The sequence below is a fragment of the Anneissia japonica genome, unplaced genomic scaffold (genome assembly GCF_011630105.1).
Source record: "Anneissia japonica isolate Jap-2015-1 unplaced genomic scaffold, ASM1163010v1 scaffold288091_len1417266_cov198, whole genome shotgun sequence".
NCBI lineage: Eukaryota > Metazoa > Echinodermata > Crinoidea > Comatulida > Comatulidae > Anneissia > Anneissia japonica.
In genome coordinates, this window is record NW_022684833.1 from 233,726 (window position 1) to 248,567 (window position 14,842).

Genomic DNA, 14,842 nt, shown 5'->3' on the forward strand with positions numbered 1-14,842 from the left:
ATTTGAATTTGCAATGTGAGGAAATGGTAGTTTTAGTCATTAAAACATTACGCGTAATGTGTCATTAACGATTGTGTGCCGCTATAGGTGTTGCCCTGCATCCTATAAAATGAATAATTACAAATATAACATAACACGTGTATATTTGAGTGAAACACAATACTTTTACCACCTAAGGCAAAACATAGCAGACCTGTTGAAGTCAGCCACCCTCTAGGGTGATTTGTCCATTTCACCTATGCGAGAAACGCTGCACGTTTTCTAGAAAGTATTAATTTGTATAGGCCTAGTAGTAATACCATGGTAATTACTATGTAATTGCCTACTCATACATTTAAAAGTCACTGAGATTTGTATTAAACTTTTTTTTATAAGAACACACTTTACAAGAACACTGATGCCGTAATTAGTTGAAAAATAAGAACATATTGAGGCTGAAGTAAAATGTCAAATGAGGCTATTATTTTAAAACCTAGAAAAACCACCACATCAAGCTAGTCACATACAGTAAAGTATGTTTAAAAAGGTTATACTGTGAAATACTTTTGACCTTATATACTGTATGTACTTCAGGTACAGTAGGTTTGACTATGTAATTATCTCTATTGTACAGTACGGTAAAATAACTGCCGTACATTAATACTTTTCTATCTTTAAAATGTGTGTAAACTAAGAACAAAAAAAGAACTGTTTAAGTCTGAAATTGGCAAAAGATAAGAACACTGAGCCTGGGCAAAATGTTACTGGTACTTATGTTTAAAAAAAGTATATTGTGATTTAAAAGGAACCCACGTAGTGCTGGTTTTTCTACATTTAGTCAGCATAGACAATATTGATTCAAAAAATTAGTTTACTGTTCAACATAAGGCTTTGAAAAATGGTTTTACAAGGCTCATGTCTACCGTGGGAGTTCTGGAACAAATAAAACAACGATCTTTTGAGTGTGCTTTGAGGGTAGCTTGTGGTCGCTCGGTGTACTTGGATGGAAGTTGTTGTCGGCCATCGATTTTGAGCATGAAGTACTCCATGTTAAAGGTTCTCTATCCATTATTTGAATACTTGTTGATTGTATCTTCCTAGTGCTGAAGGTTAAAAAACAGCTGGTTTTTCCGTTTTGAAACTGGACATCGGTGAAGCGTCAGGCCTAATGGTTATTTTAAATAAAACTCAACATGTTAATTTCTAATTTATAGAAATATCAGCAATGTACTGCAGACAAAAAGTTCGTGTCGGTAGTTAATCTTCATTAGAGGTTAATGAACTTGGTGTTAATGGTCGTGGTTGATGTATGATCTATTATAGAGACAGGAAGAGTTAATGGCTTAATTTTGATTTTAGGTGTCTATAGGTCTCAAGAAAACCACAAACGAACGAAACATTAAAATAATGCTAAATGAGGCATCTTAATATACCGTAAAATAGAAGCACAATGAGCTTAATCTCGAGAAGAAGCCCATCTGGAATTGAAGCCCCCTCTTTAGTTTGCAAAAGTAGCCTCGAAAAGAAGCCCATGGGCTTCTCTTCAAGTTAGCATGGCTTTTTTCCGAGAGAGTAGGCCTATACATACACTGTACATGAATTTGTTTTATACAGTATAGTTAAGGTGATTCAATGCCAGTTAATAACTCCATGATACAGATTGATGTTACAGTGGCCCTATTTATTGTTTTATAGTAGTAATTCCCACAATTGACAGTATTCATTTTGAAAAGAAGCCCCCTCTTTACTTAAAAATAAATAACCTTAAAAAAAATAACCCCGAAAAGAAGCCCATTTTGGAAAAAAAAGAAAGAAAAAAAAAAAGAAGCCCAGGGCTTCAATTCGAGGTTTTACGGTATGTCGAACTGCTACTAGTCTAAAGACAAGTGTACTGTAACCATGGAGCTGTAACTAAGATTTGTAGTTTAAAGATTTCTTAGAAAAACAAACTATATTATAAAATTAGATTAGAAATAATTATCAAATTATGTTTCCAAAAAAAACATTTTTGATATGAATCTAATTTAATGGAATATTCCAGCAGCGTTTTAAAATTAAAGTGCGGTTAATATTGATAATACTAAAACGGATAGTTATTAGTAGGCCTATGGAAAAGAAATGAGAAGATAGAGACGTGCACTAACGCATAATTAAGCGCCTCTGGCATAGCGATTGACCTACCGCAAGGTCGTTTCCCACCAAGGAGGCCTAGCATTATACTTCTTCAATAGCTAAACAAAAATTGACAAGACAGATAGAGAAAGGAAAGAAATCACCTTTCATCGATACCTTGCTGTTGACGGCTTTTCGGGTTCTTTGGAGAATTTAACGTAATATTATGTATCAATGAATAGCGACAGCTGAAGATGTAAACATTTCTGATCCACTTTTTTGAAAATCGATACGGTTTATTAATTACGAATAAATTCTTGGCGTTATTTTGGAATTGTGTGACTTTATGGGTGACTCTTATTAAAATGATACAAGTTTAAGGTTTAATCACAGACAGCTGTGGGTCAATTGATTATAACAGTTGTTTCAAAATGTTTAAAAAAAACAATTGTACGTAACAATTTGTTAATTTCCTTAAAGTTATAATAAGGTCACGTTTGTGACAACATCTGGCCCACAAGTGCAGTGTATTAAGCGACTCCACATTGCCTATTGTATCGACCGCCATGCTGTAATGTACGGATGCCTAACCTTGCAGGGGGTTGAACGGTTTCACCGCTACCCATCTACCGAATTCAATACGGTTTACTCGCAGAACATACCTTCGTGCTAAGTTACTTGTATACATTTCAACCTAAAGCCATCTGTCATAACGCTTGGGACACCCGTTATATAAGATGTAATAATTTTATGAATGAAGTTTATTTTACGCAGAATTTGAAAGTGCATTTGGATTGATTCATTTTAAGGGGTGCCAGTGTGGTAGAGTGGTAGGCCTTGTATTTTCAGTCAAGTCGTTACGCTCCTCCTAGAAACCAATACTGTATACGGTCACATTAACTACATCTTTTAGAACACTGAAATAAAATGTGATATAATACATACACTTTTTTTTATAAGAACACATTTTATAAGAATACTAAGGCTGAAATTGCTTAAAAATTAAGAACAAAATAAGAACAAATTGAGACTGAGGTAAAATTTCAAATGAGGTTTATATTTTTAAAAACCAAAATATTATATCTGTTGCAGTAGGTGTGACTGTAATAATACCCTCAATCATACAGTACAGTAGATGTACCTATCTGACTTTTTTGTGGGGTCACTTTCACCTACATTCCAGTACAGTGCATACTGCCGTACAATTAAATTATTTTTTTTAATAGGTGTGTAAACTAAGAACAAAATAAGAACATTTTGAGCCTGAGATCGGCCAAAAAATAAGAACACCTGGGCAAAATTTTACTGGTTCTTATAAAAAAAAGTGTATAAAGTCTAACAAAAAGAGAAGAAAAAGGTGATTTACTTTGACATCCCGATACGGTGTTGGCATCGATAATCACTTTTAAATGGCCCAGGCTGTTCGCTTGCCCTTGTATTGCCCTTCGGGATGGGGTATCATTACATGATCAGCACAAACTATAGGCCTAGTATACCAGAGAACCAATTTTACTGACTGTCAACAGATCGGGTATCTCGTGATAACTTTTCGAACGCGTGCTGTTATGTTATTTTTTGTAAACCCATTTTCTTGTGAGTCTATATATTGATTATAGTTTTCTTCCGATTGGATATAATATTTACATATGCATAGAGAATTAAGTTTTCGTTAGTATACCGATTATAGTTCTATATTTATAAAAATGCATCGAAAATATTCGTTTCCATTATTAAAGTCGTTAGCAAATGCGTTGTCTTGCTGAAAAGTTGAGCCAGTATTATGGTAGGTAGGTAGGAACAAAATACTAATGAATGCTGTATAATATTCTAGATGTGACATACTCTGTATGTTGCCATGGTTATATGATTTATCTATATAGACCTAATACAACGCAGGAAATGGCGCACTGGTGAATTCCAGCAAAAATAATTGGCACTCAGCCATTTTAAATTTCAAGAGCAAAGTTTGAAAAGTAATATACATTAACTGAAAAACCTATAAAGTTGCCCTCTTGAGTGCGCGCTAATAGCCACGAGTACAGAAGGCATATTAACGAGTCGGCAACGCGTGCGTGTAGATGATTCACCAATCACGGCTATTGATTTGGTGCTCGGTCTGGACCTGGATGATATATTTTACCTGGTATAGAACACATAGCCACAATATTGGTCCAAAGCACTTATTATAATGAAAATACGCGACTGATTGATCACTTTGCAGTCTTGTCTTCCTTAAAGTGGCGGGTGGCACGATTCAAATTAACCCGGATGCATCATCAGATGGCTATAACAAACCAGGGTGCAGTCACATTACATATTATTAATACGATTGATCCCTGATCAAACTACTAGATGATTCCAGAAGTCCTAATCTCAACGTGTCCTGAGTTGGAAGGTTATAAAGAAATTAATTTCAGAAAATTGTCCATTTTCAAATGAATCTAAGTGTCTTTAGTTTGTTTGCGAATTAGTCATCCAACTAGTTTTGTTATTCGCAGTAAAAAGTCTTAATTTGAAAAAAAAAATCACTAGAATTAGAATTTACATACTTTTGTAAATACGCATATTTTAATCAATTATCCTCAATGATTCATTAAACACATTTATGACGTTTCACCTCAGGAATAAAATCATGTATAGGGCCGGCTCACTTTTGTAACCTTGTTTATTCCAAAATAACCTGAAGGACATGGCTACAAGTGTCCGAAGACCCAGAATTATGATACTCCAAACAGAAGAGAAATATCTATTAATTCGTTCTTCCGTTCAAGACACTGCAATGATTATCAGCTTTAAGCACGCACCATCCAGGGTTGGTGACGTCACTGTACTGGTAGTCTCCAACCGCCGTATTTTTTTTTTCTTTCCATTCATTTGGTTTTGATTTATTATCGAGTTTTTTCATATACACATTTCAGAAAAATCTTGACAGCCGGTAATTGATATGAAAATAATGGTTGTGTTTATTAAGCGTACGATTCAAAACCAACGTAGGTGAGGATTCTTTACTCTTAAAAAAAAAAGTAGGGGGCTAGGTCTAAATAGTCCAACTGTGGAAACGTGGTCATCGTAATATAAAAACTGTAATCTGCACTATACACAGTGGCGGATCCATGAATTTGAAGTATAGAGGGCCCGAGATAAGGAACTTTACAGACGGCGGCGGTTCTAGACTACCTCAGTTTCGGGGCTGAAATATAATATTTTATGTCTATGGGATCGCTGGATGATCGGAGATAGCACTGTCAAACTTAAAATGGAATGGAATTTTCTTTTTCTTCCATTCTGAAATAATTTTTTTTAAATATAGTGAGCCGGGTTAGCTTCACCACCCCCTACTCCATCTGAATCTACCTCTTCTACCACCTGCAGACAAGATGCGCTCAAATCCGCCAATTCCCAGGGAGATAATAAAAACGTGCGATGTGAGTCATTCAAACGGTGTGCGTTTAGGGACGGGCCCGTTTCATTTAGGCCTTGTTATTTACAGGCCTATTAAGTTTGTAGGAACCTCTGTTGAAGGACAAACAGTAAATTAAAGCTAATGGCTGGTGAAGGACAGAGAAGTTATGCTAGTTTGCTTTTCCCCGTCGTCATATGTTGGTTTTCATATGTTTTTGTAAAACTCGGAAGTTTCGAGACATTCCACAGACAGGCTTTCAGAAGAAATTTGGTTGAGATGCAGAAACACACATTATTCCAGAGTTCATTCATTATTCACAAGTAAATGCCGTATAAGGAAGAAACATTTCAATTCATATCGTCGCACGCTAGTATTAATAACATGATCAAGTCTCTTTAAAACTGGTTGGTATGGAGTTCCAGACTTTAAGACTAGAAAATAAATGTTTCCCATCTCCTCCAGCACCCTTCTAGAGAGCCTTCTTTTTTTCATTCACGTGCCAAAAGAAAAAAAAAACAGCGAGGAAACCCAACTCTATACACCACACACACATAGGCCTATATCCAATAATTGTCATTATTATAGTTGATTACATTTTGCAAGTAATTAGATGGTAGGTCTACTCATGGAGGTATGGTCTACTCAACTTGGCTTCAAGTTAGATGTTGATTAATAGACTGGGATACCGGGCGGCTATACTGGTTGAAAGCGGCCCCAAAAAGTGCAGTGTAACAACATACGCAAACACGTGCGCTTCTGGGACACACGCGTCTTCCTGGCCTCTGTTCTGATTGGTTGGTTGTTAAGTTTGATTGACACTCCGGAATGGTCTATCACCCGGTAATTGCAGGTCACCCTACCGGTTAAACAATTAAGTGAAGATATCAATATCTGATTTGTACAGGAAGAAGCCGTTGGGAACGATTATACCATGATTATACTAGCGTCATATTTTCGATTTGGTAGTGATTTCCGTTTTTAATGGTAGTATATTGATGAAGTTGCATACCAAACTCATTGAGCAATAATCGAATTTTGCATTAATTAAACGTTATTATATTTTAATAAAATAAGCTGCAGCCGTGCCAGTAGCAGTGGCGGATCTAGGAAATTGAAATAAAGTAATCCGAGGGAGGAACTAATTGATAGAAGGTCTAATACCACCTCAGCCCCACCATGGCTGGGGCTGAGGTAAGAACATTTACAATTATGTCACCTCTAGAAGGCACTCTCTAATTTTCTTTTTTTTTCCCCAATTTTTTACAATTTTGAAAAATTTTTAGGGGGCCCTGGCCGGTTGGGCCCCCTGGAATCCACCACTTAGTAGATCTGCATACAATAAGGCCGTATCGTTACCTTCATCAACCGCTTGGTATAGAAAAATAACGGAACAGTATTTATCGATATTGTAAGTAGCTGGCAATCATCTATTTATAGGTGTTCATGATAGATCGCTAAGGTAATCTATGCTCCCGACCACTGTCCAGTCGTTTTACCGGTTCTTCTGAAATGGTCTGAATATGGTGGTTATCTATATATACCTCTTACGTCATTTTGTCTTAAAGGAAGTGCCCACATCTGTACAGTCACACAAAGCTTTGCTAGAAAGTGTTGATAACACTTGAAGATGCGTTGGATTGTCCTATATACTCCCGTTAGTCTGGATGTTGTCTCCCGTAGGAGAGATCAATAACTGTGTCACAAGAAGTTCAGGTCAACATTGATCCCGATCTCAGGAGAATGTGTCTTGTTTACATTTTATATTATTTTCTTCTGATTAATCGTGCGGCTCGTGTGCAAAACACGATAGTCCATTCTGGGTTACGTGCTGTCTACTATAGAATTAATATTGCATTGGTATGTTTCTGATTGGTTTTACAGGGGGAAAAGTTATATTGTAAAATACTACTCGTTTCCGTTTAATTGTAGTTTTCGTTTGTGCAATAATATCAATAACTGTTGACCTGATGGTAAGACCTATAAATGCATTTGTTTTATAGACATGTTTTCGTTGTGTTATAAAACACAGCAATCAATTAAATAATCGGTCGATCGGTCAGTTGGTTTGTCGGTCGATTGATGGATTGATAAATCGATCAATCAAACAATCAAGGCTATCTATCAATCACGAATCAAAGTCAGTCATAAAAAATGGAAAATATTATGAGTCATTATTTACAGTCATGTTATTCTGATTGGTGTAAAATTCTATATAAGAAACATGGTTATTGTTAACATATTGCTCATATACTTTATAGACGCCTGATAGAGAGGCCTATTAATAAAATAATTTGATAAAATGTATTCGATATAGTTCCATTATTAACACAATGAGTTCAATTAGCCGGCGATTATGCTACGTAACCCGAAGCTGTAGTTAAAAGGTGGCCATGGAGCCAGCAGTGGGCTTCAACGACGACCCTTGTTGCGAACCCGAATCAAAATATGATCAATTCCACATTACATATGACATATGTAATCGGTAAACTATTCAATACCCAGCGGACCTACCCGCCCTTGCTAGGTGGGTAATGAGACGGGCTGCAGCTTCACATGAGCCTATAGTGAAAGTGTTGTGTGAATGAATAACTTTTTCTCACATTAATCAGCTGCGTCTTGTATTGACATAATGAATGTTTCATTTGTTCTTTTCCGACGTGTACGTATGAATATTGTTGCGTTGTACAGTATTTTATTCTTTAAATGTATTTGGTTTTTTGATGAATTAGGCTACTGTAATTTGAGTGAAACCCATTCGGAATTTACCGGTACTAAACCACGATAGAAATGGGCCTAGCATTTAAGCTACTAATCGAGAGGACTTAAAATGAAAGACGAACAACAATTGTTGCTATAGGCCTATGCCAATATTGAAACAATTAAAGTCACCACGAGAAGGACCCCACTGAAAATAAGGGTTGTTAATTATAATTGGTATTCACACCGAATATATCTTCTCCACACTCAGACAATTTTTTTCAAATGTGGATACGGTACATTAGGAGCAATAAAATTAATATCATCTTAGATTATAATCAAGGAGGTATAAAAATACCTCTTTGTTATAATTATTAAAACGAATATATCGAAAACAAAATAGTGATGTGTGTTGCAATTTTTCTGAGGAGTAACAAGGAAAACTACATTGAAATGGAAAACAAATACCCCTCATTGCACCTTACGGGCTGGCTGGCACTGTAGTACATATAGCAAGATAGATTGGTAGGTATACTAGTAAGCGTTCGTCTCTACAACCATGAAACCCGTCTTTCAAATCGGTCTGTTATTTTAACCATAAGACTACCACCAGTTGAAAAGTACAGTATACGTGGGTAGTACATTAATGTTATTGCTATTGCTATTTATTAGTGTTATTGCTCCACTTTCTCTTCGTTATCTCACAGGCTATGTTCCTAAGTGAACGATGGATCTCTTTACCTCAACAATTCTATATTGTACTGATAGACTATTTCCCCCAGATTTCTGAGGATACTTTTTTTGAAAAGTTTGACAATGTCATTTTATAATAACCATCGATTTCATTTTTAGGGAAGCAACAATATTACCTTTACCACATTAACATTTTGTACCTGATCACGCCCCATATGGCTCCTTTTAATTGGCTAGACAAGCTGGATACCGGTTAGTAGTGTTATAGTGTACATAGTTCAATCTCAGGGCAAGAAACTAGAACCTCGATTTGTGACGTCATCCATGCTTTATACACTCAAATTTAAACCGAGGCCTGTATCAGGAAATAAACGGGGATTTTTTTTTTTTTTTTGTGTTTCACACGATTTTGGTCGGTCGGAAATATCAATGTGAAAAAATGTAAGTCTGTGACTGATTTTGCTTTTTGCTATTTTTATTATTATTATTATTATTATTATTATTATTATTATTATTATTATTATTATTATTATTATTATTATTAATATTTTTTCTGGGAGCAGCGCATCTCTAAGATAACAGTGGTCCCACTTTTGCTGCTCCCTGGCTCACCTGATTATTCTTTGTTTGTGAATTTCTGATTTTTTTTGTATTTGTAATGCTTTATATTGTTAATTGTTTTGCCAGATGAATAAAATAAAATAAAATAAATAAATCATTATTAATATTATCATTATCGTTATTATTATTATTAACAATAAGTAATTAATGATAATTATTAGTATTAATATTTAATAGGCCTTTGTGAAAAGAAATGAAATTATTATTGTTATTATTATTATTATTAATACTATTATTATTATTTTATTATTATTATTAAAAATAAGTAATTAATGATAATTATTAGTATTAGTATCTAATAGGCCTTTGTGAAAAGAAATGAAAATGTACTTAGTTATAACAGAATGACAGTATCGGCAATAACGTCCGAGTAGATCTACTACTAGTAGATGGCACGGCCCACACTAATGTCCTTGGTATGCGTCAGTGGACAGGCGAAAGTGCTGATCCCGACATAAAGTGACCCTTTGGGGAGAAAAGAAAAGTTGTTGAGTGAGTTAGTCCATGCCTGTTAGCAATTCAGCCTAGTAAGCTGCAAGTCACAGGTTATTCCCTACCTTTACCTTTCCAACATACCAATTAATGTTACTGGTAATATAGTAGGAGACTACTATAGCTAACTTCATTAGTTCAATATCAAGAATAATACACGAAAGGTGATTAAAAGGACAAAATGGAAGCTCGAGGAACATTCTGTGTTATGACACACCTGAGCTTGTTATTTGAATCGCAATCGAATCCTTTTAAAAATAAACAGGAGAAACAGTTGGCAGTGGCTAGTATTTCCTATTTTCAAAAAAAAAAGTTAGGTCAGGTATTTTAAATACCATTTACAATGTTTGTATTGGTTGTGAACATATTTACGAGAAACCATTTACATAACAAAACCAAATGCGGTAGGCTCTATGTAATTGCAATGGTTATTTTGTACGATTTTTTTTAAATAAAAGGCATTGATATAAATCATTAAATTTAATAAGTGTTATTGCAAATTTTTATTGACAAGAATTGTTTTAATTAACTAAAGCTTCACTATAGTTTTAATAAACCTAATATATCAAACATAGTAGGCGAAACCATTCTTGAATAGGGGTATTTTATATTTTGCTCACCCGTTTATCAACTCCTATGTATTAGTGCATTTGGAGTGAACATATCTAATCTCGTTTCGAAATAATCATGGACAGGAATAAGTATCAGTGACAAAATTGGAGATTTGGAGCTTCCTTCCAGGAACAGAGAAGCTTCCTTTATGGTTTCATCGATGTGTGGAGCATTTGAAAGTCAATATTTCTATTATAGTAAAATACTATTTAAACGCATGCTAATATATTTCAGTGAAAATGAAAAAACAACCCTGTATGTTATTAAATACAAGAGAAAAACTCTCAATTCCAACGCTGTTCCCCAGGTTCATAAAAAAAGGTATTTTATCGTTGGACAATAACATCCCTATTCATAAATGCAGCGTTCCAAAACTGATTGGGCAACTACTTCGAGCTCTCTGGGTGTCTGATAGTGCGACTTTGAAACACGCTAAGCATTCAGCAAGTTTCTGCAGTCAGTTGTGTAGACTCGGACACTGAATAGGAAACTTCGTTTGTCTACAGTGGAGAGGCTTAGAGAGTAGGGATACATCTATACAGAACTCCTTCTCAGCAGTCGCCACCGACGTTTCGAAGTTACTCCTATGGCATATTAAACACGCTTGTGAATTGAATACGTTTTTAGAACAGAGACTTAAGCGAGTTGATTCGTTTGGAGAGGTTCCAACGACAACTTGTAGACAGAAAGTACAAAATGGAACGGAACTTCTTTTGGAGTCGGCACTCGGCCGTACACTTGTTAGCATCCGTGGTCATAACTTTATTTATCGTCAACGATATTTCTAATGCAACAGTTGTACCTTTACCGGCAGGTGAGTTATTTTCACGAATAGCACATTGTCACGATCACATTTATTTTCTTATGCGATTCACATTATAGCTCAGGTGTGTAATTCTAGCCGCCCGGTAAATGAGACTTGTGGCAGGGAGCATAGCATCACGTCCTGTGTTTCAAAAGTTCTAGGGCTATCTTATAATAATAACCTTTTGGTTCCAGCCAAAACGCCTACTCATTATTTATCTGGGTTTAATCCTGTTTATGGATATGCTAAACGTATCAGTGCACCGACTTTTGTATGTTTTTTACAGGTTAAATCAGTTTAAATTTGTATCAAAGGTATTGTTGTTCATACGTGCTTTAGCCTTTGTCGATATTAACCGATTACATTTTGGCGGATCGCATTTTAAATTGATTCGTTGAAATTCGATTATACAGTACCTCGAGTGATGGAATTTTGTTTACTTTCATCAACCTTCGTCTCAGCCAATAAATGTTACATTTTAATGGCACAGATGCAAATGCAATTTTTGGCAAACATGTCATGTAAAAATGTAACAAGTGATTAAAAAAGCTGATTGTCCTTCGAGATGTTATATACGTCTTACGGATCCTTGATGATAGCAAAGTTGGTGTGTGCACTCTGGCAGCTGCTAACGAAGTGTTAACTCCGCCCAAGATGCTCAAGTCCCCTGCATTTGCTCCGGAATGAACTCCCGCGAGAGTCTGCCTAAGTATGGTTTATATATCAGGACAAAGTTCTGCCAGGAAAAGCACGATCTACTCGTCGCCATCTTTTATACAAAACGTTTGAATCTTTACACTTATCATCAAGTGGACCATTTCTCAGGAATAAAGTGAGGTCAATCCTTCTAAACAAGAATGCAATTGACGTATTTTTGCCCTATAACCTATTATGCTCCAGTATTAACTCGCAGAACAATACTGTATTTTTAAACGAGAAGTTTTACCGAGCATTAATCCGAATACAGCACGAACATTACCCGAGCGCGCAAGTTCCGATGGAATGAGACGGTCATACAGAGACCATTGTTTTTTGAGATTTATATTTGATCTCTGTTGCAGATGTGTATTCCTTATTTTACAATGAATCGAAGATTTGTTCTTAGGTCATTACATGAACTTCCTTTTTTGCGTACAATTTTCTTTTAATTTAAGACTAATGAAATTTAAAGTAAACCTAATATAATTCAATCACATTTGAAACATAATAGATTATTTGAAACAATCTTAAATCATTAACTTTTCGAAGATTTTTCCTAATTATTAAATTATTAAATTAATAAGTTAAAATTGGCAGGTTTAAGAGTTGATGTGATTAACTGCAGCCCGTCAGTGCTATGAGTAATTAATTGCTGCGCTTCCATATCAATCTCAACACTGGTTATGCAGTTCCGCCACGCTGTCATTTAGGTTAGTGTCATGGCTAAAACGTTAAGTTACGGCTTCCTTTCAACAATTCTTCCTCATAATCAGCAACAAAATATAATATATCGTTACAACGCATGTTTATTTATTTCATTTTAAATGTATAGACCTACAGCACAACAACAATGTAAAAAAAATTCTCACGAAGAAACGTTAGCTAATTGAACGCATTATGTTAGTGTACCTCCTTGTTTAAATTAACGTGTCTTTTTTAAAACGACAGTCGTACTTTTTGGGCAAAATAAACCAAGGCTATCCAGCGGATACGGTCTATTGAATATATATCCAGGGTCATTACAGTAGTAATATAGTAGATAGGCCTAACAGGGATTTTGTGAGATATGTGAATGAGATATGGCCTTATTGTAGGATTGCAACTGTTTTAGGCCACCCTGGCGTTAAAAAAAAATTAACGAAAATACACTTCCTTGAAGTAATTATGGAAAACACCTAAAAATGCATTTAAACCATTAAGTCGCTCATTATTTAAAAGGATTACATACGGTATGTTATTAACTTCAAATTAGGCACAGATCAAAATTATTATTATTATTATACTTGATATCTGGTTTAACTCTATATAAATAGGCCTGTTAATCATCATCACCACATCACTATCACCACCAGGATCACCAAATGTCTACCTACCACCATCAATATTATCATAACCACTACCATCGTCATCATCACCACCCCCATTATTATCATCAACAACATCGTCATCATCATCGTCATCATCATCGTCATCATCATCCTCCTTCTCATCATCATCATTAACATTATCAACAACATGATCATCATCGCCATCATCTTCTTTTATCATAATCATTATCATCAAATTCTGGAGCCTCGTGAAATAATGTACTATTTTTCAAAAAAACATTCATTTTTCCATGGACAATAAAAATAATGACTCTGAAGGAATTATGTTAAGACTAAGAAGAGGTGGAAACATAAATGGCAGAAATGACATTTTACTTCTTTTATAAACAAAAAAATTAAAATAAATCTTTTTACTATTTACCACTATAGGATAGTAAAAAGCAAATAGTAAATACCCTCACCAAAAATAATTTCAAGTCCCGGACGTGAAACTAACAATGAATTTATTTTGGCCTTATCATCATCCTCGATATCATTACAAACACAAGTGACCAACCATTACCGTCATCATTATTATTATTAAAATGTATGTGTCTGTTAATTGACGAGGACAATTTTATTTCCTTTTTCTACTTTTAAAGTCAAAGGTTATAACGTAAATAGATAATAGATGTTAGTTTTTTTTTTGTTTGTTTTTGCTCACGACAGACAACACATTAAAACAGTTACATGATCTGTCATTCCTATAGTAGGAACATGACATTTGACTTAAAGGTTAACTAGACAATGATTTCTTAAAAATCCCCGGATGCTACACTTGTCATTATTGGACCGTAATAAACTACCGTAGGTTGATGAATATCGGAACGCTAAAATCATATTACTGTACGTACAGTTACACCGTCTAACACAAAAATATTGAAAATATGAATTAAATATGAAATTAAAAGAATGTTGACCATGTCAGTTAAATTCACACTTTGAATGACCTCCTCAATCGCTTATTCACCCAGTTTCCAACGTTATTAATATCTGTTGAACTCTCAAGAATCTGCTCATTGAAAGTACAAGCACTTAAAACTATCGATACCCATAAAGCACGGTAACCGATTGTTTGGTTACCACAAACTACCACAAATTAGCCTTTATATTTTGTTTATTTGCGGCCGTGTCTGAACATAGTACATGCCCGTTAAATTTACAATTGCTTTTGAAAATACGGTTAAAGATACTTTTTCATTGCATTTCATTTATTTAGTCAAAGGAACAATACAACGAACTGACAAACACAAAAGTAGAGAGGAAAAAGCACTCAATTGGCCGGACAGAATTGCCAAAACGTGAACTAAGTCACTGTTATTAGCATTAAAATAGTCAAGTAAATATATCACTATATGTATA

At 34.9% G+C, this 14,842-nt stretch overlaps 1 protein-coding gene across 1 annotated transcript in view; it reads left to right on the forward strand.

Annotated features, from left to right (window-relative positions):
• Positions 1-11,031: 11,031 nt before the first annotated feature.
• The window catches only part of LOC117107456 (collagen alpha-1(XI) chain-like), an 80,434-nt gene continuing 76,623 nt past the window's right edge, over positions 11,032-14,842 (forward strand). Inside the window, exon 1 of the mRNA XM_033249157.1 lies at positions 11,032-11,423. Coding sequence (XP_033105048.1) covers positions 11,306-11,423 — 118 coding nt within the window. The 5' untranslated portion in view covers positions 11,032-11,305. The remainder of the gene's footprint in view (positions 11,424-14,842) is intronic.